Source organism: Oncorhynchus tshawytscha, unplaced genomic scaffold (assembly GCF_018296145.1).
Source record: "Oncorhynchus tshawytscha isolate Ot180627B unplaced genomic scaffold, Otsh_v2.0 Un_scaffold_1528_pilon_pilon, whole genome shotgun sequence".
Taxonomy (NCBI): Eukaryota; Metazoa; Chordata; class Actinopteri; order Salmoniformes; family Salmonidae; genus Oncorhynchus; species Oncorhynchus tshawytscha.
In genome coordinates, this window is record NW_024609832.1 from 1,967,312 (window position 1) to 1,995,066 (window position 27,755).

Genomic DNA, 27,755 nt, shown 5'->3' on the forward strand with positions numbered 1-27,755 from the left:
TGGAGGTAGGAGTATAGTAGAGGTCTGGTCAGCCCTCTGAACCTGGTTCCTCTCTAGTGGAGCAATGAGTATAGTGGAGGACTGGTCAGCCCTCTGAACCTGGTTCCTCTCTAGTGGAGGTAGGAGTATAGTAGAGGTCTGGTCAGCCCTCTGAGCCTGGTTCCTCTCTAGTGGAGCAATGAGTATAGTGGAGGACTGGTCAGCCCTCTGAACCTGGTTCCTCTCTAGTGGAGCAATGAGTATAGTGGAGGACTGGTCAGCCCTCTGAACCTGGTTCCTCTGTTGCTTTCTTCCAAGGTTCCTTTTTTTCTGTGGAGTTTTTCCTGACCACTGTGATTCATCTTTTTTAATCCTTGGCTCTTTGGGGTTTTCGGCTGTTTATCTGTAAAGCACTTTGTTGCATCTGCTGACGTAAAGAGGGCTTTATGAAATTAAAATGAATTTGATGAAATGATTTGAGTTAGGAGGGGAGTCATTGTGACTGTGAAGGAAATACTGTGCAAGGGACATATGGCCTTTAAGAGTTAAGTACCCGGTTAGAATGAATGGTCCTGTAGGCAAGCACTGTGGATTGATGGTCCTAGGCCAGGTTTGTGGATGGATGAGACAATTATCTTTTTTGTTATTCAATTGTCATAGTGCTCATAGTTTACAGGACCTAGTTTCTTTTCTGTGGTGGTTTTTGAAGTGGTATGCATTACTGAACGTGAATGTATTGTGTCATTTTGGGATCGTTACCTTTTAAGTATGCAGTAGGCAGAAATACAAAACCCCATACGTTTCCCATGCTAATTGAGTTACACCATGTCTATCCCCCGGGCCCCTCACTTAACATGCAGGGTGCATTTTTAGTAGAAGGAGCAATCCTTCCTGTCCCCCCTTACCCCTTCCCCTGACATTACACAGTCTCTTCAATTTCATTTTTAAGCAACAGAAGAGTATGAATATTCAGAATGACTACGGGCGTCAGAATTACTATCGAAAATGCACCACAAGATTAAATCATTTGAAGAGGGACTTGCAGAACTTGGAGGGAGAGGGAGAGAGGGAGAGAGGGAGAGAGAGAGAGTTATTAAGTTACATGAGATAATGGTGTAATGTGATAGTGATCTTTTACAGTGAAGCCCCTAAAAAGGGCCTCAGATCATTGTGATGGAACTGGATATGAGTCCTATACATGATAGAGTATTTCTGGGGGTGTCTATGATTTTGTTACCACAAGACCCTATTCTCTACTTAAAGATCTTAAAAGACTCCCAATCTTTAATGACGTTACAAGACTGTATTCAGTCATGACTGGTTGGGGACCACATTTTTGGGATATGTTTTCATATTTTGAGAAAAAAAAAAAAAAATATATATATATATTCTAGCACAAAAAGAACGCATGCTTATTTGAAATGGAGTGGATTGTCTTTCTGTTTCAGCCACTATACATCGTTTTGTTGACTATCCCCAAAAAACAAATACCTAAATCCATTTTGACAGGGCCTTGGACACACAGAAGTATGAAATATCTAAAATGACTAACGGCACATCCGTAAATTCACTCTGGCTTTCTACTCCAATTTCAAAGCACTCTCGTCTGAGTGTGCCAGAGTGCAGAATAACTGATGAATTTACGAATGCGCAACACCCGTTGAATATGGACGGTGTCATTAAACGTTGGCAAAATTGTGTAATTAAATTGTTTCCAGCAGCACTAATGCTCTAGACAGCATGAAAACAGCCTAACCAGCTCTGCTAGGGCGAATAAAATGGTCCGAGTGAGGTGTTCTCTCATTTGTTTCTGGAAGTTGCTAGCAAGCTAGCCAAAGTTAGCCAGTTAGCTCGGGTGCTTGACAGCTGTTGTGAGGTCAGAGCACTCGGATCAACCCTACTCCTCCGCCAGAGTGTCCAGTGTGCGCTCCGAACACTCCGAGAGCAAAACAATCTTTCAATGCTCGCAATTTACGAACAAACCCAAAGTGCACCTTGACAAACAGGAGGCAACTTATAAATGCACAATTTGTGGGGAAAAATCCATCATTAACACTTTCCTCTCTCCTCTTCAGGAAAGCTGTGGCGCAGGAGAACCGTGCTCCAGGTGCCCCAGGGTGATGGGCGATCCTGCCCCCCTCAGAGGGAACAGTGGAAGCCTTGCCCTGTCAGACCCTGCTACCAATGGAGATACAGCTCCTGGTCCGGATGCAAGTCTGAGGTGAGGTGTTCTCTCTCTCTCTCTCTCTCTCTCTCTCTCTCTCTCTCTCTCTCTCTCTCTCTCTCTCTCTCTCTCTCTCTCAATTCAATTCAATTCAATTCAATGCAAGGGCTTTATTGGCATGGGAAACATGTGTTAACATTGCCAAAGCAAGTGAGGTAGACAACATACAAAGTGAATATATAAAGTGAAAAACAACAAAAAATTAACAGTAAACATTACACATACAGAAGTTTCAAAACAGTAAAGACATTACAAATGTCATATTATATATATATACAGTGTTCTAACAATGTACAAATGGCTAAAGGACACAAGATAAAATAAATAAGCATAAATATGGGTTGTATTTACAATGGTGTTTGTTCTTCACTGTTGCCCTTTTCTCGTGGCAACAGGTCACAAATCTTGCTGCTGTGATGGCACACTGAATTTCACCCAGTAGATTGGGAGTTTTTCAAAATTGGATTTGTTTTCAAATTCTTTGTGGATCTGTGTAATCTAGGGAAATATGTCTCTAATATGGTCATACATTGGGCAGGAGGTTAGGAAGTGCAGCTCAGTTTCCACCTCATTTTGTGGGCAATGAGCACATAGCCTGTCTTCTCTGAGAGCCATGTCTAATACGGCGGCCTTTCTCAATAGCAAGGCTATGCTAACTGAGTCTGTACATAGTCAAGGCTTTCCTTAATTTTGGGTCAGTCACAGTGGTCAGGTATTCTGCCGCTGTGTACTCTCAATATAGGGCCAAATAGCATTCTAGTTTGCTCTGTTTTTTTGTTAATTCTTTCCAATGTGTTAAGTAGTTATCTTTTTGTTTTCTCATAATTTGGTTGGGTCTAATTGTGCTGCTGTCCTGGGGCTCTGTAGTGTGTGTTTGTGTTTATGAACAGAGCCCCAGGACCAATATAACTTAGGGACTCTTCTCCAGGTTCATCTCTCTGTAGGTGATGGCTTTGTTATGGAAGGTTTGTGAATACTTCCTTTTAGGTGGTTGTAGAATTTAACAGCTCTTTTCTGGATTTTGATAATTAGTGGGTATCGGCCTAATTCTGCTCTGCATGCATTATTTGGTGTTCTACGTTGTACACGGAGGATATTTTTGCAGAATTCTGCGTGCAGAGTCTCAATTTGGTGTTTGTCCCATTTTTCTCTCTCTCTCTCTCTCTCTCTCTCTCTCTCTCTCTCTCTCTCTCTCTCTCTCTCTCTCTACCTCTATCTCTCTAATATGTTCTCTCTCTCTCTCTCTCTCTCTTCTCTTTCTGTTTTATGGTCAGAGTGCAAGTCAGAGGTGAGACCATTCAAAACCACAACCTCCATCATATACTCCTGTCTATCCTGTACTGTAATGATATATTGGTGAAAGCGATTCCCAAATGAACATGTTTTCTATCTTTTAGTGTATATGTGGTATTATCCATCAGTGATCCTATGTCCCATGAAGACTTGTGTTTCTCTATGCCTGTCATTTACCTCCATGTTATTTCATGTCATCCCAGATTCCCCTTTCTGTCATCCATTATTTTTCTTCAATAAAAATGACATGTTCACCCCATACCCAATATAACATAACATGTTAACCCAATATAAAATAATATGTTCACCCAATATAACAATAATATGTTCACCCCATACCCAATATAACATAATATGTTCACCCCATACCCAATATAACATAATATGTTAACCCCATACCCAATATAAAATAATATGTTCACCCCATACCCAATATAACAATAATATGTTCACCCCATACCCAATATAACAATAATATGTTCACCCCATACCCAATATAACATAATATGTTAACCCAATATAAAATAATATGTTCACCCAATATAACAATAATATGTTCACCCCATACCCAATATAACAATAATATGTTCACCCCATACCCAATATAACATAATATGTTAACCCCATACCCAATATAAAATAATATGTTTACCCAATATAAAATAATATGTTTACCCAATGTAAAATAATATGTTAACCCCATACCCAATATATCAATAATATGTTTACCCCATACCCAATATAAAATAATATGTTAACCCCATACCCAATATAAAATAATATGTTTACCCAATATAAAATAATATGTTCACCCCATACCCAATATATCAATAATATGTTCACCCCATACCCAATATAAAATAATATGTTTACCCAATATAAAATAATATGTTAACCCCATACCCAATATAAAATAATATGTTAACCCCATACCCAATATAAAATAATATGTTAACCCCATACCCAATATAAAATAATATGTTTACCCAATATAAAATAATATGTTAACCCCATACCCAATATAAAATAATATGTTCACCCAATATAACAATAATATGTTCACCCCATACCCAATATAACATAATATGTTCACCCCATACCAATATAACATAATATGTTAACCCCATACCCAATATAACATAATATGTTCACCCCATACCCAATATAACATAATATGTTCACCCCACACCCAATATAACAATAATATGTTCACCCCATACCCAATATATCAATAATATGTTCACCCCATACCCAATATAACAATAATATGTTCACCCCATACCCAATATAACATAATATGTTCACCCAATATAACAATAATATGTTCACCCCATACCCAATATAACATAATATGTTAACCCCATACCCAATATAACATAATACGTTCACCCAATATATCAATAATATGTTCACCCCATACCCAATATAAAATAATATGTTAACCCCATACCCAATATAAAATAATATGTTTCAATATAAAATAATATGTTAACCCCATACCCAATATAAAATAATATGTTACCCAATATATCAATAATATGTTCACCCCATACCCAATATAAAATAATATGTTAACCCCATACCCAATATATCAATAATATGTTAACCCCATACCCAATATATCAATAATATGTTCACCCCATACCCAATATAAAATAATATGTTAACCCCATACCCAATATATCAATAATATGTTCACCCCATACCCAATATATCAATAATATGTTTACCCCATACCCAATATATCAATAATATGTTTACCCCATACCCAATATAACAATAATATGTTTACCCCATACCCAATATATCAATAATATGTTCACCCCATACCCAATATATCAATAATATGTTTACCCCATACCCAATATATCAATAATATGTTTACCCCATACCCAATATATCAATAATATGTTTACCCCATACCCAATATAACAATAATATGTTCACCCCATACCCAATATAACATAATATGTTCACCCCATACCCAATATATCAATAATATGTTTACCCAATATAAAATAATATGTTAACCCCATACCCAATATAACAATAATATGTTAACCCCATACCCAATATAAAATAATATGTTAACCCCATACCCAATATAAAATAATATGTTTACCCCATACCCAATATAACAATAATATGTTAACCCCACACCCAATATAAAATAATATGTTTACCCCATACCCAATATAAAATAATATGTTAACCCCATACCCAATATATCAATAATATGTTCACCCCATACCCAATATATCAATAATATGTTTACCCCATACCCAATATATCAATAATATGTTTACCCCATACCCAATATAACAATAATATGTTTACCCCATACCCAATATAACAATAATATGTTCACCCCATACCCAATATAAAATAATATGTTTACCCCATACCCAATATAAAATAATATGTTAACCCCATACCCAATATAAAATAATATGTTTACCCAATATAAAATAATATGTTCACCCCATACCCAATATATCAATAATATGTTCACCCCATACCCAATATAAAATAATATGTTTACCCAATATAAAATAATATGTTAACCCCATACCCAATATAACATAATATGTTAACCCCATACCCAATATAAAATAATATGTTTACCCAATATAAAATAATATGTTCACCCCATACCCAATATAACATAATATGTTAACCCCATACCCAATATAAAATAATATGTTAACCCCATACCCAATATAACATAATATGTTAACCTCATACCCAATATAACATAATATGTTAACCCCATACCCAATATAAAATAATATGTTTACCCAATATAAAATAATATGTTAACCCCATACCCAATATAACATAATATGTTTACCCAATATAAAATAATATGTTCACCCCATACCCAATATATCAATAATATGTTCACCCCATACCCAATATAAAATAATATGTTTACCCAATATAAAATAATATGTTAACCCCATACCCAATATAACATAATATGTTAACCCCATACCCAATATAAAATAATATGTTCACCCCATACCCAATATAACATAATATGTTAACCCCATACCCAATATATCAATAATATGTTCACCCCATACCCAATATAAAATAATATGTTTACCCAATATAAAATAATATGTTAACCCCATACCCAATATAACATAATATGTTCACCCAATATAACAATAATATGTTAACCCCATACCCAATATAACAATAATATGTTAACCCCATACCCAATATAAAATAATATGTTAACCCCATACCCAATATAAAATAATATGTTAACCCCATACCCAATATAAAAATAATATGTTAACCCCACACCCAATATAACAAGAATATGTTCACCCCATACCCAATATAACATAATATGTTCACCCAATATATCAATAATATGTTCACCCCATACCCAATATAACATAATATGTTAACCCCATACCCAATATATAAATAATATGTTCACCCCATACCCAATATAACATAATATGTTCACCCCATACCCAATATAACAATAATATGTTCACCCCATACCCAATATAAAATAATATGTTCACCCCATACCCAATATAAAATAATATGTTCACCCCATACCCAATATAAAATAATATGTTCACCCCATACCCAATATAAAATAATATGTTCACCCCATACCCAATATAAAATAATATGTTCACCCCATACCCAATATAAAATAATATGTTCACCCCATACCCAATATAACATAATATGTTCACCCCATACCCAATATAAAATAATATGTTCACCCCATACCCAATATAACATAATATGTTCACCCCATACCCAATATAAAATAATATGTTCACCCCATACCCAATATAACAATAATATGTTCACCCCATACCCAATATAACAATAATATGTTTACCCCATACCCAATATAACAATAATATGTTTACCCCATACCCAATATAACATAATATGTTCACCCCATACCCAATATAACATAATATGTTCACCCCACACCCAATATAACAATAATATGTTCACCCCATACCCAATATATCAATAATATGTTCACCCCATACCCAATATAACAATAATATGTTCACCCCATACCCAATATAACATAATATGTTCACCCAATATAACAATAATATGTTCACCCCATACCCAATATAACATAATATGTTAACCCCATACCCAATATAACATAATATGTTCACCCAATATATCAATAATATGTTCACCCCATACCCAATATAAAATAATATGTTAACCCCATACCCAATATAAAATAATATGTTTACCCAATATAAAATAATATGTTAACCCCATACCCAATATAAAATAATATGTTTACCCAATATAAAATAATATGTTCACCCCATACCCAATATATCAATAATATGTTCACCCCATACCCAATATAAAATAATATGTTTACCCAATATAAAATAATATGTTAACCCCATACCCAATATAAAATAATATGTTAACCCCATACCCAATATAAAATAATATGTTAACCCCATACCCAATATAAAATAATATGTTTACCCAATATAAAATAATATGTTAACCCCATACCCAATATAAAATAATATGTTCACCCAATATAACAATAATATGTTCACCCCATACCCAATATAACATAATATGTTCACCCCATACCAATATAACATAATATGTTAACCCCATACCCAATATAACATAATATGTTCACCCCATACCCAATATAACATAATATGTTCACCCCACACCCAATATAACAATAATATGTTCACCCCATACCCAATATATCAATAATATGTTCACCCCATACCCAATATAACAATAATATGTTCACCCCATACCCAATATAACATAATATGTTCACCCAATATAACAATAATATGTTCACCCCATACCCAATATAACATAATATGTTAACCCCATACCCAATATAACATAATATGTTCACCCAATATATCAATAATATGTTCACCCCATACCCAATATAAAATAATATGTTAACCCCATACCCAATATATCAATAATATGTTAACCCCATACCCAATATATCAATAATATGTTCACCCCATACCCAATATAAAATAATATGTTAACCCCATACCCAATATATCAATAATATGTTCACCCCATACCCAATATATCAATAATATGTTTACCCCATACCCAATATATCAATAATATGTTTACCCCATACCCAATATAACAATAATATGTTTACCCCATACCCAATATATCAATAATATGTTCACCCCATACCCAATATATCAATAATATGTTTACCCCATACCCAATATATCAATAATATGTTTACCCCATACCCAATATATCAATAATATGTTTACCCCATACCCAATATATCAATAATATGTTTACCCCATACCCAATATAACAATAATATGTTTACCCCATACCCAATATATCAATAATATGTTTACCCAATATAAAATAATATGTTAACCCCATACCCAATATAACAATAATATGTTAACCCCATACCCAATATAAAATAATATGTTAACCCCATACCCAATATAAAATAATATGTTTACCCCATACCCAATATAACAATAATATGTTAACCCCACACCCAATATAAAATAATATGTTTACCCCATACCCAATATAAAATAATATGTTAACCCCATACCCAATATAAAATAATATGTTTACCCCATACCCAATATAAAATAATATGTTTACCCCATACCCAATATATCAATAATATGTTTACCCCATACCCAATATAACAATAATATGTTTACCCCATACCCAATATAACAATAATATGTTCACCCCATACCCAATATAAAATAATATGTTTACCCCATACCCAATATAAAATAATATGTTAACCCCATACCCAATATAAAATAATATGTTTACCCAATATAAAATAATATGTTCACCCTATACCCAATATATCAATAATATGTTCACCCCATACCCAATATAAAATAATATGTTTACCCAATATAAAATAATATGTTAACCCCATACCCAATATAACATAATATGTTAACCCCATACCCAATATAAAATAATATGTTTACCCAATATAAAATAATATGTTCACCCCATACCCAATATAACATAATATGTTAACCCCATACCCAATATATAAATAATATGTTAACCCCATACCCAATATAACATAATATGTTAACCCCATACCCAATATAACAATAATATGTTAACCCCATACCCAATATAAAATAATATGTTTACCCAATATAAAATAATATGTTAACCCCATACCCAATATAACATAATATGTTCACCCAATATAAAATAATATGTTCACCCCATACCCAATATATCAATAATATGTTCACCCCATACCCAATATAAAATAATATGTTTACCCAATATAAAATAATATGTTAACCCCATACCCAATATAACATAATATGTTAACCCCATACCCAATATAAAATAATATGTTTACCCAATATAAAATAATATGTTCACCCCATACCCAATATATCAATAATATGTTCACCCCATACCCAATATAAAATAATATGTTTACCCAATATAAAATAATATGTTAACCCCATACCCAATATAACATAATATGTTCACCCAATATAACAATAATATGTTAACCCCATACCCAATATAACAATAATATGTTAACCCCATACCCAATATAACAATAATATGTTAACCCCATACCCAATATAAAATAATATGTTAACCCCATACCCAATATAACAATAATATGTTAACCCCACACCCAATATAACAAGAATATGTTCACCCCATACCCAATATAACATAATATGTTCACCCAATATATCAATAATATGTTCACCCCATACCCAATATAACATAATATGTTAACCCCATACCCAATATATCAATAATATGTTCACCCCATACCCAATATAACATAATATGTTAACCCCATACCCAATATATCAATAATATGTTCACCCCATACCCAATATAAAATAATATGTTAACCCCATACCCAATATAAAATAATATGTTCACCCCATACCCAATATAAAATAATATGTTCACCCCATACCCAATATAAAATAATATGTTCACCCCATACCCAATATAAAATAATATGTTCACCCCATACCCAATATAAAATAATATGTTCACCCCATACCCAATATAACATAATATGTTCACCCCATACCCAATATAAAATAATATGTTCACCCCATACCCAATATAACATAATATGTTCACCCCATACCCAATATAAAATAATATGTTCACCCCATACCCAATATAACAATAATATGTTCACCCCATACCCAATATAACAATAATATGTTCACCCCATACCCAATATAACAATAATATGTTTACCCCATACCCAATATAACAATAATATGTTTACCCCATACCCAATATAACAATAATATGTTCACCCCATACCCAATATAACAATAATATGTTCACCCCATACCCAATATAACATAATATGTTCACCCCATACCCAATATAACATAATATGTTCACCCCATACCCAATATAACATAATATGTTCACCCCATACCCAATATAACATAATATGTTCACCCCATACCCAATATAACATAATATGTTCACCCCATACCCAATATAACATAATATGTTCACCCCATACCCAATATAACAATAATATGTTCACCCCATACCCAATATAACATAATATGTTCACCCCATACCCAATATAACAATAATATGTTTACCCCATACCCAATATAACAATAATATGTTCACCCCATACCCAATATAACAATAATATGTTCACCCCATACCCAATATAAAATAATATGTTCACCCCATACCCAATATAAAATAATATGTTCACCCCATACCCAATATAACATAATATGTTCACCCCATACCCAATATAACATAATATGTTCACCCCATACCCAATATATCAATAATATGTTCACCCCATACCCAATATAACATAATATGTTCACCCCATACCCAATATAACATAATATGTTCACCCCATACCCAATATAACATAATATGTTCACCCCATACCCAATATAACATAATATGTTCACCCCATACCCAATATATCAATAATATGTTCACCCCATACCCAATATAACAATAATATGTTCACCCCATACCCAATATAACATAATATGTTCACCCCATACCCAATATATAAATAATATGTTTACCCAATATAAAATAATATGTTAACCCCATACCCAATATAAAATAATATGTTTACCCCATACCCAATATAACAATAATATGTTAACCCCACACCCAATATAACAAGAATATGTTCACCCCATACCCAATATAACAATAATATGTTCACCCCATACCCAATATAACAATAATATGTTCACCCCATACCCAATATAACAATAATATGTTCACCCCATACCCAATATAACAATAATATGTTCACCCCATACCCAATATAAAATAATATGTTCACCCCATACCCAATATAACAATAATATGTTCACCCCATACCCAATATAACAATAATATGTTCACCCCATACCCAATATAACAATAATATGTTCACCCCATACCCAATATAACAATAATATGTTCACCCCATACCCAATATAACAATAATATGTTCACCCCACACCCAATATAACAATAATATGTTCACCCCATACCCAATATAACAATAATATGTTCACCCCATACCCAATATAACATAATATGTTCACCCCATACCCAATACTCTCATCTTGTCATCCGTTTGAGGCATTCAGCCCAATAGGAGGCTTGATTAAAAACAGGAAGTCTATGACAAGGCCATGGTGGTCTCTTAGTCTCTCTCTCCCTCCCTTTCTTTCTCTGTCTCTCTCTCTCTCTTTCTTTCTTTCTCTCTATCTCTCTCTCGCTCTCTATTACTTTTTCTCTTATTGCATTTGTTCCTCTCCCTCTCTCTCTCTTTCTTTTTTGCCAGAAGCATCTATATTTTTGACAGACAGGGCACTGTATTCTATTGCAGAGTAAGGGAATGTTGACACTCCTTTGTTCTGGGCTGTTTTCACCTCCTGCTGGAGTTCCTGACAGCAGACAGTAGCTCATCAGCAGCCTACAGCACAATCCTAGAATAGCTGTTATTTCTGACAAACCAAATCATGGGGGCTCCCGAGTGGCACAGAGGTCTAAGACACTGCATCTCAGTGCAAGAGGCGTCACTGCAGTACCTGGTTTGAATCCAGGCTGCATCACATCCGGCTGTGATTGGGAGTCCCATGGTACAGCGCACAATTGGCCCAGCATTGTCCGGGTTTGGCCGTGATAGGCCGTCATTGTAAATAAGAATTTGTTGTTCATTTTTTTTTTTTTTTTACATTTTTAACATTTTTAATTTCACCTTTATTTAATCAGGTAGGCAAGTTGAGAACAAGTTCTCATTTCCAATTGCGACCTGGCCAAGATAAAGCAAAGCAGTTCGACACATACAACAACACAGAGTTACACATGGAGTAAAACAAACATACAGTCAATAATACAGTAGAAAAATAATAACTTACTTGCCTAGTTAAATAAAGGTAAAACAAACAAAACTAAAAAAGATCAATGTCATGGCCTTGAGAGAGTTGGATGTTGTCTACACAGCAGACCAGCTCTGTGTGAATGTATGGATGGAAGGGAGATGCTTCAGTGAACCTAGCTCACGTCATGGGTAACCTTGCCTGAGATGTGAAGACTTGTGTTAGCTTCCCAAGCTAATGCCTTTATCTCAGAGGGATAACACAGTATTGTGGCACAAACCGAGTCAATACGCAAAATGGCAATCTGTGACACAATGAAATGGCCATGGAGGCGTATTTTAACCTGTGTTTTCTCTCTATGTTTATTGTCCAGGGTGCAAGGTGTGGAGAAGGGCTGCGGTTCCGTAACGTGTCCTGCTTTGTGTCGGACGGGTCTGGCCAGGGAGAGGCCAGTCTGGTGGATGATGAGCTGTGTGGAAACCTTGAGCCCTCGGTAGACGGCGACAAACAGATCACCCTGGAAGAACCCTGCACCTCGCCCTGTCCAGGTAATTAACTTACCTTGGCCTGCAATGACTGGGGATCCAGAGTAGCTGGACAATGGACCCGGTCCCTAGATAAGAGGGCGATAAGATCTGGCCAGGAAAAACGCCTGACCCTATAATCAGTAAAGATTCACCTCTGAGCTTCCATCTAATCTACTCTGTAGCTAGTTCAACACAGCAGTTACAATGTGTAGCTCTATCTGGTCGAGGAAGCCCCTTGTCATTCCATGTTCTATACCAACTACGCAGAGACATTTTGCTGTGCCTTTTAGGCTGAGCCGAGTTCACTACTGCCATTAAATCACATTTATGTGGTCCTAGCTGTGTTATATGCTATTCCAGCTCTCTCATAACATCTCTTAGGAGCAGTATCATTCTGACACTGACAGTAAGCACTAATGACTGGATGGTTAGATAATCAGAGGCTGGTGCTAGAGAGGACTCCAATGCCTGCTACGGTGTGTCATTCTCTGCTCATAGTGATGTTGACTGACATTGTAGGGAATCCAGTGAGGTTTCTAAGATCTGATTATATGATTACATGATTTCTTTATCTCCAATGACTTGAAAGTGGCGATAACACTTTCTTTTCTGAGTAAAAACCTTTCAGCGTCATACATTTCAGAGAGTTGCTAGGGGAAAAAGTGCATCTGAAAACGAGTGTGAACGTTATTTTTCCAGTACGTATTTCCTTTTTTGCCAGTGCCTGTGAATGACAGATCCAACATTCCGTTTTGACAGGTCCTGTGTAGCAGAAGTAGAGTTGTGACAAGCTCATGCAGCAGAAAATTGTGTGTGGTGTGTTTGGGCTGTGTGTGTGTGTGCGTGTCCAGGGCTGTAGATTTGTTTGTGGACACGTGTGTAGTCGTAGTCCATAGCTTTAATCTCCCGTGGTTTAGCTCAGGCAACCAGGACAGAGGGGGCAGGTACTTAATCCAAGTGTACACTCTCTCACCACATGAAGCTCCACCAGACAACACCTCTCTTCCCCTCCTCTGCGTATCACAGCCCTGCCTCCCGTGCCTGATCGTAGCCCAGTCCATGGCCCCACCATGCCTGACGCCTGACACACAGAGGGCAGACAGAGGAATGTACTCTGATAATCATAAGGCGGATTAGGTCTCTTTGGAACTGACGGCTTTATGATGAATTAATATTTAGTTGTGTGCTCACTTCCTCCCTGCCACTACAATGGCATGAATGAATGACTGACCTATTTTAATGGGAAATGGCCTGTTTTCTGAGAACACCCTGATCCATGTTAGAATAGAGGATAATAAAAAATGAGATCTGGCTCTGTTGGGAAATATTTGAGGAGAGGTTTAATTTTTAGAAGTTGATATTCTTAACTTTACCAGGAATTCTCTGAATTAGGTTAAAATTAGGTCTGAAGAAGTCTAAGAATTCTGCCTAGTGACAATCAGTGTGGGCATAGGACGACATCTAAACCAAATAAAAATAATATTCAAGTTTCCCATTATAATTATGTAGTGCCGGGGCCAGGAATTTTGTGATATGACCGGGATAATCTCTGCAGCCATGGTCAGGTTACAGGGGTAACAGTAATGTCTCATATAGTTCTGTAAGTTCTCAACTGTGTACAACTAAATGTGTTGTAAATTGTGCACTGTGTGGTTCTGTACAGGTGACTGCTACCTGACTGACTGGACAGTGTGGAGCCCGTGTCAGCTGAGCTGTGTCAGTGGAGATGACCTGGGTTTCGGCTCAGTGCAGGTCAGATCCAGGGCCGTGCTGGCCCAGGAGCCAGAGAACCTACTGCAGTGTCCAGAACAGGAGTGGGAGGCCCGGCCCTGCACTGGTCAGTCTACGCACACACACACACACACATTCACACAGAAACACACATATATATACACCTTCAAAAATACACACTTGCATTTGTTCCTTTATGATATTATATGAGCTATTTGTAGTCTGTACTGACCCATATCTCTCCTCCCAATACAGAGGGCCAGTGTTATGAGTAGTCTGTACTGACCCATATCTCTCCTCCCACTACAGAGGGCCAGTGTTACGAGTAGTCTGTACTGACCCATATCTCTCCTCCCACTACAGAGGGCCAGTGTTATGAGTAGTCTGTACTGACCCATATCTCTCCTCCCACTACAGAGGGCCAGTGTTATGAGTAGTCTGTACTGACCCATATCTCTCCTCCCACTACAGAGGGCCAGTGTTATGAGTAGTCTGTACTGACCCATATCTCTCCTCCCACTCCAGAGGGCCAGTGTTATGAGTAGTCTGTACTGACCCATATCTCTCCTCCCACTACAGAGGGCCAGTGTTACGAGTAGTCTGTACTGACCCATATCTCTCCTCCCACCACAGAGGGCAAGTGTTACGAGTAGGCTGTACTGACCCATATCTCTCCTCCCACTACAGAGGGCCAGTGTTATGAGTAGTCTGTACTGACCCATATCTCTCCTCCCACTACAGAGGGCCAGTGTTATGAGTAGTCTGTACTGACCCATATCTCTCCTCCCACTACAGAGGGCCAGTGTTACGAGTAGTCTGTACTGACCCATATCTCTCCTCCCACTACAGAGGGCCAGTGTTACGAGTAGTCTGTACTGACCCATATCTCTCCTCCCACTACAGAGGGCCAGTGTTACGAGTAGTCTGTACTGACCCATATCTCTCCTCCCACTACAGAGGGCCAGTGTTATGAGTAGTCTGTACTGACCCATATCTCTCCTCCCACTACAGAGGGCCAGTGTTATGAGTAGTCTGTACTGACCCATATCTCTCCTCCCACTACAGAGGGCCAGTGTTATGAGTAGTCTGTACTGACCCATATCTCTCCTCCCACTACAGAGGGCCAGTGTTATGAGTAGTCTGTACTGACCCATATCTCTCCTCCCACTACAGAGGGCCAGTGTTATGAGTAGTCTGTACTGACCCATATCTCTCCTCCCACTACAGAGGGCCAGTGTTATGAGTAGTCTGTACTGACCCATATCTCTCCTCCCACTACAGAGGGCCAGTGTTACGAGTAGTCTGTACTGACCCATATCTCTCCTCCCACTACAGAGGGCCAGTGTTACGAGTAGTCTGTACTGACCCATATCTCTCCTCCCACTACAGAGGGCCAGTGTTACGAGTAGTCTGTACTGACCCATATCTCTCCTCCCACTACAGAGGGCCAGTGTTATGAGTAGTCTGTACTGACCCATATCTCTCCTCCCACTACAGAGGGCCAGTGTTACTGAGTAGTCTGTACTGACCCATATCTCTCCTCCCACTACAGAGGGCCAGTGTTATGAGTAGTCTGTACTGACCCATATCTCTCCTCCCACTACAGAGGGCCAGTGTTATGAGTAGTCTGTACTGACCCATATCTCTCCTCCCACTACAGAGGGCCAGTGTTATGAGTAGTCTGTACTGACCCATATCTCTCCTCCCACTACAGAGGGCCAGTGTTATGAGTAGTCTGTACTGACCCATATCTCTCCTCCCACTACAGAGGGCCAGTGTTATGAGTAGTCTGTACTGACCCATATCTCTCCTCCCACTACAGAGGGCCAGTGTTATGAGTAGTCTGTACTGACCCATATCTCTCCTCCCACTACAGAGGGCCAGTGTTATGAGTAGTCTGTACTGACCCATATCTCTCCTCCCACTACAGAGGGCCAGTGTTACTACAGAGGGCCAGTGTTATGAGTAGTCTGTACTGACCCATATCTCTCCTCCCACTACAGAGGGCCAGTGTTATGAGTAGTCTGTACTGACCCATATCTCTCCTCCCACTACAGAGGGCCAGTGTTATGAGTAGTCTGTACTGACCCATATCTCTCCTCCCACTACAGAGGGCCAGTGTTATGAGTAGTCTGTACTGACCCATATCTCACCTCCCACTACAGAGGGCCAGTGTTATGAGTAGTCTGTACTGACCCATATCTCTCCTCCCACTACAGAGGGCCAGTGTTATGAGTAGTCTGTACTGACCCATATCTCTCCTCCCACTACAGAGGGCCAGTGTTATGAGTAGTCTGTACTGACCCATATCAGAGGGCCTCCTCCCACTACAGAGGGCCAGTGTTATGAGTAGTCTGTACTGACCCATATCTCTCCTCCCACTACAGAGGGCCAGTGTTACGAGTAGTCTGTACTGACCCATATCTCTCCTCCCACTACAGAGGGCCAGTGTTACGAGTAGTCTGTACTGACCCATATCTCTCCTCCCACTACAGAGGGCCAGTGTTACGAGTAGTCTGTACTGACCCATATCTCTCCTCCCACTACAGAGGGCCAGTGTTATGAGTAGTCTGTACTGACCCATATCTCTCCTCCCACTACAGAGGGCCAGTGTTATGAGTAGTCTGTACTGACCCATATCTCTCCTCCCACTACAGAGGGCCAGTGTTATGAGTAGTCTGTACTGACCCATATCTCTCCTCCCACTACAGAGGGACAGTGTTATGAGTAGTCTGTACTGACCCATATCTCTCCTCCCACTACAGAGGGACAGTGTTATGAGTAGTCTGTACTGACCCATATCTCTCCTCCCACTACAGAGGGCCAGTGTTATGATTCTGTACTGACCCATATCTCTCCTCCCACTACAGAGGGCCAGTGTTATGAGTAGTCACTGACCCATATCTCTCCTCCCACTACAGAGGGCCAGTGTTATGAGTAGTCTGTACTGACCCATATCTCTCCTCCCACTACAGAGGGACAGTGTTATGAGTAGTCTGTACTGACCCATATCTCTCCTCCCACTACAGAGGGACAGTGTTATGAGTAGTCTGTACTGACCCATATCTCTCCTCCCACTACAGAGGGCCAGTGTTACGAGTAGTCTGTACTGACCCATATCTCTCCTCCCACTACAGAGGGCCAGTGTTACGAGTAGTCTGTACTGACCCATATCTCTCCTCCCACTACAGAGGGCCAGTGTTACGAGTAGTCTGTACTGACCCATATCTCTCCTCCCACTACAGAGGGCCAGTGTTACGAGTAGTCTGGCTGACCCATATCTCTCCTCCCATGAGGGCCAGTGTTACGAGTAGTCTGTACTGACCCATATCTCACCTCCCACTACAGAGGGCCAGTGTTATGAGTAGTCTGTACTGACCCATATCTCTCCTCCCACTACAGAGGGCCAGTGTTACGAGTAGTCTGTACTGACCCATATCTCTCCTCCCACTACAGAGGGCCAGTGTTATGAGTACAAATGGATGACAGGAGCGTGGAGGAGCTCCTCTCGACTGGTCTGGTGTCAGAGATCTGATGGATTAAATGTCACAGGTATGTGTGTGCGTGCGTGCGTGTGTTTGTGTGTGCGTGTGTGCATGAGTGTGAGTGTGCTGCTTATACCCCACCCTCCGTCAGAATGCAACCACCAACACTCCTTATTTTAATTAAACTAATCCCTTTATATATTTGCCTACTTCATATGCCGGTGAATAGAAGTCACTAAACCCTTCTCTAAGGATGAGTATTGAGTGGTATCCTACTGTAGCAAAATATTTGAATATCTGCCTCTCAATTTAGTAGCTACATTATAATAACTTTAACTGCATGAATGTGTGCGATGTGAATAAGCTCAGCAGCTCCAATGAATAGTACAATGCAGTTCTGCTGCAGTCAGCTGCCCAGCTCTCTCCAGGTCAGGTGCCTCTGTGGCTGATGATGATGAGGTGGATACGGTCATTTAAAACACTGTTTCTGCCTGCCGGAGCGAGTGACGTTAGTTCATTCGTAGAAGAGAGAGATTGCTTTCTGAGCACTTCCTGACTGCTTGTCACTGTGGAGCTGAGGCCGCGTGTGTGTGTGTATGCATTCCTGTGTGTATGCAGGTGTGCCATCGAGTGTGCGTGTATGTGTTAGTGTGTGTGTGTAGGAGGTGAGGAGGATTTAATCCTTGACGATGACGCATTTCAAATCTGCTGGCCGTCACACGTCAGCTTTAGGTCTGTGACTGCTACCTCTGCCTCGGTGGTGCACAGAGCTCAGAGGTTCTAGGTGAAGGGTTACAGTGTATGTGTCACTTATCATAAAGTATGTGTGTCTTATTCAGCAATGAATCCTCTGAGGAATGAATAACCAGCAATGAATAACCAGCGATGAATAACCAGCGATGAATCCTCAGAGGAATGAATAACCAGCCATGAATAACCAGCGATGAATAACCAGCGATGAATAACCAGCGATGAATCCTCTGAGGAATGAATAACCAGCGATGAATCCTCTGAGGAATGAATAACCAGCAATGAATAACCAGCAATGAATCCTCTGAGGAATGAATAACCAGCAATGAATCCTCTGAGGAATGAATAACCAGCGATGAATCCTCTGAGGAATGAATAACCAGCAATGAATAACCAGCGATGAATAACCAGCAATGAATCCTCTGAGGAATGAATAACCAGCAATGAATCCTCTGAGGAATGAATAACCAGCGATGAATAACCAGCGATGAATAACCAGCGATGAATCCTCTGAGGAATGAATAACCAGCAATGAATAACCAGCGATGAATAACCAGCGATGAATCCTCTGAGGAATGAATAACCAGCAATGAATAACCAGCGATGAATAACCAGCGATGAATCCTCTGAGGAATGAATAACCAGCAATGAATAACCAGCGATGAATAACCAGCGATGAATCCTCTGAGGAATGAATAACCAGCAATGAATCCTCTGAGGAATGAATAACCAGCAATGAATAACCAGGAATGAATAACCAGCATGAATCCTCTGAGGAATGAATAACCAGCAATGAATAACCAGCGATGAATAACCAGCAATGAATCCTCTGAGGAATGAATAACCAGCGATGAATCCTCTGAGGAATGAATAACCAGCGATGAATCCTCTGAGGAATGAATAACCAGCAATGAATAACCAGCAATGAATCCTCTGAGGAATGAATAGCCAGCAATGAATCCTCTGAGGAATGAATAACCAGCAATGAATAACCAGCAATGAATCCTCTGAGGAATGAATAACCAGCGATGAATCCTCTGAGGAATGAATAACCAGCGATGAATCCTCTGAGGAATGAATAACCAGCAATGAATAACCAGCAATGAATCCTCTGAGGAATGAATAACCAGCAATGAATCCTCTGAGGAATGAATAACCAGCGATGAATCCTCTGAGGAATGAATAACCAGCAATGAATCCTCTGAGGAATGAATAACCAGCGATGAATCCTCTGAGGAATGAATAACCAGCAATGAATCCTCTGAGGAATGAATAACCAGCGATGAATCCTCTGAGGAATGAATAACCAGCAATGAATCCTCTGAGGAATGAATAACCAGCAATGAATCCTCAGAGGAATGAATAACCACTGACTAATAGCACTGACTTTGCTGACAACTTGTTTATTGTGGAAAAATGTACTTACTGCGACTGTGATAATTATGTGGTTGTCTCAACTAGCTACACTATATATACAAAAGTATGTGGACACCCCTTCAAATTAGTGAATTTGGCTATTTCATCCAAATGACAAACCTGACAGGTGTATAAAATCAAGCACACAGGCATGCAATCTCCACAGACATTGGCAGTGGAATGGCCTTACTGAAGAGCTCAGTGACTTTCAACGTGGCATCGTCATAGGATGCCACCTTCCAACAAGTCTGTTCGTCAAAATGTCTGTCCTGCTAGAGCTGCCCCGGTCAGTGCTGTTATTGTGAAGTGGAAACGTCCAGGAGCAACAATGTCTCAGCCGCGAGGTGGTAGGCCACACAAGCTTACAGAATGGGGACCGCCGAGTGCTGAAGCACGTAGTGCATAAAAAACGTCTGCCTCTGGAAATGGGTTTCTATGGCTGAGCAGCCGCACACAGGCCTAGGACCACCATGCGCAATGCCAAGAGTCAGCTGGAGTGGTGTAAAGCTCGCCGCCATTGGACTCTGAAGCAGTGGAAACACATTCTCTGGAGTGATGAATCACGTTTCACCAACTGGCAGTCCGACAGACGAATCTGGGTTTGGCGGATGCCAGGAGAACGCTACCTTCCCCAATGCATAGTGCCAACCTTAAATTGTGGTGGATGAAGAATAATGTTCTGGGGCTGTTTGTCTTTGTTCGGGCTCCTTATTTCCAGTGAAGGGAAATCTTAACGCTACAGCATACAATGACATTATAGATGATTCTGTGCTTCCGTCTTTGTGGCAACAGCTTGGGGAAAGCCCTTTCCTGTTTCAGCATGACGCCGCCCTCGTGCAGAAAGCGAGGTCAATACAGAAATGGTTTGTCGGGATCGGTGTGGAAGAACTTGACTGGCCTGACCTCAATCCCACCTTTGGGATGAATTGGTACGCCAACTGCGAGCCAGGCCTAATCTCCTAACATCTGTGCCCAACCTCAGTAATGCCCTTGTGGCTGAATGGAAGCAAGTCCCAGTAGTAATGTTAGTGGAAAGCCTTCCCGGAAGAGTGGAGGCTGTTATAGCAGCAAAGGGGGACCAATTCTATATTAATGCCCATGATTTTGAAATGAGATGCTCAACAAGCAGGTGTCCACGTACTTTTGGTCATGTAGTGTATCTTAAGATGAATGCACTGTGTGTCATTCTGGATACAACTCAAATAAGACTGAAATGTAAAAAAGTGGATGAAACATTTTTGTAAACTATGGCTAACTTATGATGTTTGGTGTGTAGACATACAGTATGACATTACAAATCAAATCAAACGTTTATTTTTAACATGCATTTATCTAGACAGCTAAATACACCTTACATTTGTTAGGTAGGTGTGCATGAATCATGATATAGCCTGAATTCACACTCATCGTATATTAATGATGCTGTAGATCCTATGCCAAGGCATTCCACAGCCATACGCTCCAGATGGCATGCATATTTCATGCATATTATATCAGGTGTTTTTTTTGACATATACCCTGCATTTCCTTGATGGAAACACTTCTTTTCATGCCATGTGGCTTCCGCTTATGATTTGCATACGCTGTGTGTGTGTGTGTGTGTGTGTGTGTGTGTGTGTGTGTGTGTGTGTGTGTGTGTGTGTGTGTGTGTGTGTGTGTGTCCATGTGCATCACCATCATGAATATTCTAAACATCTTCTGATAGATTAGCAGTTTTCTGCCGACAGTATCATTTCTCTGAATAACTTGATGCATCCCGTCCAGGATTACTCTCTGAGTGTCGCTACACATGTATTTCTTGTGAAGTGGGATGTTGAAGTGAAGGCATTTAGCTAAGTGGTGGAAGTGGACCGTTGCTGACTGGTACATAACACTTGGCCTGGCAGCTCTCCTTCTCTAAAGCTCCGGTACATATTGTAGAATACCTGGTAAAAGGTGCTGTTAAATCGAAGGGAGCACTGGAACCTATTCAGTCCTCCAATCACTGATGCACTGTGTAAGTCACTTAGGATAGAAGTTACATTTACTACGATCACGCTGCAGACTTTACCCCTCCCTGGCTGCTGCGGTAACCCTGTTTCTTTCAGCCTGGTTACAGTGGTGCTGTTTAAACTCCTAATGACAAACCTGGTCCTCACTGCCACCTACAACATTGCCATAGAAATCACACTTATCAGCAAGGAAAGGTTGTAGTAATGACTGAGCTGTGAATCTGTTCTAGTTCACTCCACCACACTAACATATCCCTCCTCTAGGTCTAGTTTGTCTAGTTCCCTCCACTACACTACCATATCCCTCCTCTGTATAACCTTGGTCTAGTTGGTCAAGTTCCCTCCACTACACTACCATATCCCTCCTCTAGGTCTAGTTTGTCTAGTTCCCTCCACTACACTACCATATCCCTCCTCTAGGTCTAGTTTGTCTAGTTCCCTCCACTACACTACCATATCCCTCCTCTGTATAACCTTGGTCTAGTTGGTCAAGTTCCCTCCACTACACTACCATATCCCTCCTCTAGGTCTAGTTTGTCTAGTTCCCTCCACTACACTACCATATCCCTCCTCTGTATAACCTTGGTCTAGTTGGTCAAGTTCCCTCCACTACACTACCATATCCCTCCTCTAGGTCTAGTTTGTCTAGTTCCCTCCACTACACTACCATATCCCTCCTCTAGGTCTAGTTTGTCTAGTTCCCTCCACTACACTACCATATCCCTCCTCTAGGTGTAGTTGGTCTAGTTCCCTCCCCTTCACTACATTACCATATCCCTCCTCTAGGTCTAGTTTGTCTAGTTCCCTCCACTACACTACCATATCCCTCCTCTGTATGACCTTGGTCTAGTTGGTCTAGTTCCCTCCACTACAATACCACATCCCTCCTCTAGGTTTAGTTGGTCTAGTTCCCTCCACTACACTACCATATCCCTCCTCTAGGTGTAGTTGGTCTAGTTCCCTCCCCTTCACTACATTACCATATCCCTCCTCTAGGTCTAGTTGGTCTAGTTCCCTCCACTACACTACCATATCCCTCCTCTGTATGACCTTGGTCTAGTTGGTCTAGTTCCCTCCACTACAATACCATATCCCTCCTCTAGGTTTAGTTGGTCTAGTTCCCTCCACTACCCTACCATATCCGTCCTCTAGGTTTAGTTGGTCTAGTTCCCTCCACTACACTACCCTACCATATCCTTCCTCTGTATAACCTTGGTCTAGTTGGTCTAGTTCCCTCCACTACCCTACCATATCCCTCCTCTAGGTGTAGTTGGTCTAGTTCCCTCCACTACACTACCATATCCCTCCTCTAGGTCTAGTTGGTCTAGTTCCCTCCACTACACTACCATATCCCTCCTCTAGGTCTAGTTGGTCTAGTTCCCTCCACTACACTACCATATCCCTCCTCTAGGTCTGGTTGGTCTAGTTCCCTCCACTACACTACACTACCATATCCCTCCTCTAGGTCTAGTTTGTCTAGTTCCCTCCACTACACTACCATATCCCTCCTCTGTATAACCTTGGTCTAGTTGGTCTAGTTCCCTCCACTACACTACCATATCCCTCCTCTAGGTCTAGTTTGTCTAGTTCCCTCCACTACCCTACCAAGTCCCTCCTCTGTATAACCTTGGTCTAGTTGGTCTAGTTCACTCCCCTCCACTATACTACCATATCCCTCCTCTAGGTCTAGTTGGTCTAGTTCCCTCCACCACACTAACATATCCCTCCTCTAGGTTTGGTTGGTCTAGTTCCCTCCACTACAATACCATATCCCTCCTCTAGGTTTAGTTGGTCTAGTTCCCTCCACTACCCTACCATATCCCTCCTCTAGGTGTAGTTGGTCTAGTTCCCTCCCCTTCACTACATTACCATATCCCTCCTCTAGGTCTAGTTGGTCTAGTTCCCTCCACTACAATACCATATCCCTCCTCTAGGTCTGGTTGGTCTAGTTCCCTCCACTACACTACCATATCCCTCCTCTAGGTGTAGTTGGTCTAGTTCCCTCCACTACAATACCATATCCCTCCTCTAGGTCTGGTTGGTCTAGTTCCCTCCACTACACTACCATATCCCTCCTCTAGGTGTAGTTGGTCTAGTTCCCTCCACTACAATACCATATCCCTCCTCTAGGTCTAGTTGGTCTAGTTCCCTCCACTACAATACCATATCCCTCCTCTAGGTCTGGTTGGTCTAGTTCCCTCCACTACACTACCATATCCCTCCTCTAGGTGTAGTTGGTCTAGTTCCCTCCACTACACTACACTACCATATCCCTCCTCTAGGTCTAGTTTGTCTAGTTCCCTCCACTACACTACCATATCCCTCCTCTGTATAACCTTGGTCTAGTTGGTCTAGTTCCCTCCACTACACTACCATATCCCTCCTCTAGGTCTAGTTTGTCTAGTTCCCTCCACTACCCTACCAAGTCCCTCCTCTGTATAACCTTGGTCTAGTTGGTCTAGTTCACTCCCCTCCACTACACTACCATATCCCTCCTCTAGGTCTAGTTGGTCTAGTTCCCTCCACTACCCTACCATATCCCTCCTCTAGGTTTAGTTGGTCTAGTTCCCTCCACTACATTACCATATCCCTCCTCTAGGTGTAGTTGGTCTAGTTCCCTCCACTACACTACCATATCCCTCCTCTAGGTGTAGTTGGTCTAGTTCCCTCCACTACACTACCATATCCCTCCTCTAGGTGTAGTTGGTCTAGTTCCCTCCACTACATTACCATATCCCTCCTCTAGGTGTAGTTGGTCTAGTTCCCTCCACTACACTACCATATCCCTCCTCTAGGTGTAGTTGGTCTAGTTCCCTCCACTACACTACCATATCCCTCCTCTAGGTGTAGTTGGTCTAGTTCTCTCCACTACATTACCATATCCCTCCTCTAGGTGTAGTTGGTCTAGTTCCCTCCACTACACTACCATATCCCTCCTCTAGGTGTAGTTGGTCTAGTTCCCTCCACTACACTACCATATCCCTCCTCTAGTTGTAGTTGGTCTAGTTCCCTCCACTACACTACCATATCCCTTCTCTAGGTGTAGTTCGTCTAGTGCCACTACAGTGTCCCTCCTCTTCTCTTCTGTACCCTTCTATTGTATATATTGATTTTCCCCAGGTTAGTTCAAATTAAAGCTGAGTGTGAAAGCTGCGAGCCCCTGTATTTTTGCCTAAAGGCAAAATCACTTAAAGGGATGAGTCCCAGGCTGCGTCCTAAACGGCACCCTATTCCATATATACTGTTGTGCACTTATTTTCCCCAAGATCCATAGAGCTCTCATCAAAAGTAGTGCAATATGTGTGAAATGAGGTGGCATTTAGCACACAGATTTGTTGTCCTTGGTATCTGAAGCATTAAAGCCCAGGTACTGTATCAGAATGAATGGTGCAGTGAAAGCATCAATTCACTACAGTACACACAACTCATCTGAGACCCAGAGAGCTCCGTCTGCTTCCTGTTTATCTAAGTGTGTCTATCTGTACGCGTGCTCTCTGGGATGGTGCGTAATGTGAGGTGTGTATCTGCTGAACCATGAATTAATAGGAGTGTGTTTTCGTCAGGGGTTTGGGGAGGAATTCTGAGCAGCTAGCTATCAGAGTGCTCTAATTACGGAATTATTGCAATATCAAAATATACTACGAGGGGGGGGGTAATCAGAGAAATAAAGAGAGGGAGGGAGGAGAGGCATGTAGAATCTAAGGGAGCGAGAAAGAGAGAGAGCGGGAGAGAGAGTGCAAAACAGAGAAGAGGTGTGTAGTGTCTCTGACTCAAGTTGTCTGCAGCACAACTGTCTGTTGTGCAGCAAGAAAGACAGCAGTGAAAGCTAACAACCGGGGCCACGTGTCCGCTGCTGTGTGTGTCACAGGAGGTTGGTGGCACCTTAATTGGGAAGGACGGGCTCGTGGACACGGCTGGAGAGGAATCAGTGGAATGGTATCAAATACATCAAATGCATAGTTTCATGTGTTTGATGCCATCCCATTCACTCCATTCCAGACATTATTATGACCCTTCCTCCACTGGTGTGGGTGTGTGTGTATGTGCTTGTCTGCTTACATTAGCGCAAGTAAATGTACAGAATGCAACCTCTCTTCCATCCCCTCGCTGCCCCAAACCCCTCCACATTGACACTTGCCCTCTGACCTCTACCCTACAGGTGGCTGCCCTATGACAGCCCAGCCCTTGGCAGACCGATCATGTGATCCAGCCTGCAACAAACCGCGCTCCTTCTGCACAGAGGTGAGTCTGGAAACAGAAAGAGAGAGAGAGAGAGTCAGACAGACCCTGTGGGGATGACACCAGTCCATCTGGGTTAGTTGAGAAAACAGAGGAGGTAAAAAAAGAATAGTGAAGAAGAAAACAGCTGTTAGTGATGGTGTGCTCATGCCGTTGCTATGGTGTTCCTAGTACACGTGCAGATGAATGCCCCTGTACTTACTGTATCGCTACAGGGATCGTTTCATCTGCCGTGGCAGGAGCCTACTACATAAATGTATGTAAAATGACAACGCATGATCAACGAGACTATTTTCTTTTTCAATTATACTTCCTCTTAACTAAACTCCCTCTCACATTATCAAGTCTCACAGGCAATCCCAGAACCAGTACAAATAACATAGAACATGTAACTTCAATGATTTTTTATTACATTTATTTAATTCTTAGTCTTATGTGAGCAAGAAATATCCCGGAATATACAGCCTGGTCTTTGAAGTGTAGTCTGTCCCTCCTCAGGCTGAGAGCTTCCAGCATTTGTGTTCACTACAAACAGAGTCAATTTCCTGAAAACACCAGGGACCAGTGAAATGGGTACACTAGGTGTGTGTGTGTGTGTGTGTGTGTGTGTGTGTGTGTGTGTGTGTTCTGACCCATGTCAGAACACATTAGAACCAGGACTCAGTTCTCTAGTCAGTGCTAGCTGATGGGGCTGTGAGATAGCTACAACA

The 27,755-nt window shown here is 40.6% G+C and overlaps 1 protein-coding gene across 1 annotated transcript in view; it reads left to right on the forward strand.

Annotated features, from left to right (window-relative positions):
- LOC112229308 (thrombospondin type-1 domain-containing protein 7A-like) overlaps window positions 1-27,755 on the forward strand; it is a 190,064-nt gene that overhangs the window by 149,009 nt on the left and 13,300 nt on the right. The window contains exons 21-25 of the mRNA XM_042319532.1: window positions 2,055-2,200; window positions 13,280-13,454; window positions 15,097-15,270; window positions 18,621-18,716; window positions 26,966-27,048. Coding sequence (XP_042175466.1) covers window positions 2,055-2,200; window positions 13,280-13,454; window positions 15,097-15,270; window positions 18,621-18,716; window positions 26,966-27,048 — 674 coding nt within the window. The remainder of the gene's footprint in view (window positions 1-2,054; window positions 2,201-13,279; window positions 13,455-15,096; window positions 15,271-18,620; window positions 18,717-26,965; window positions 27,049-27,755) is intronic.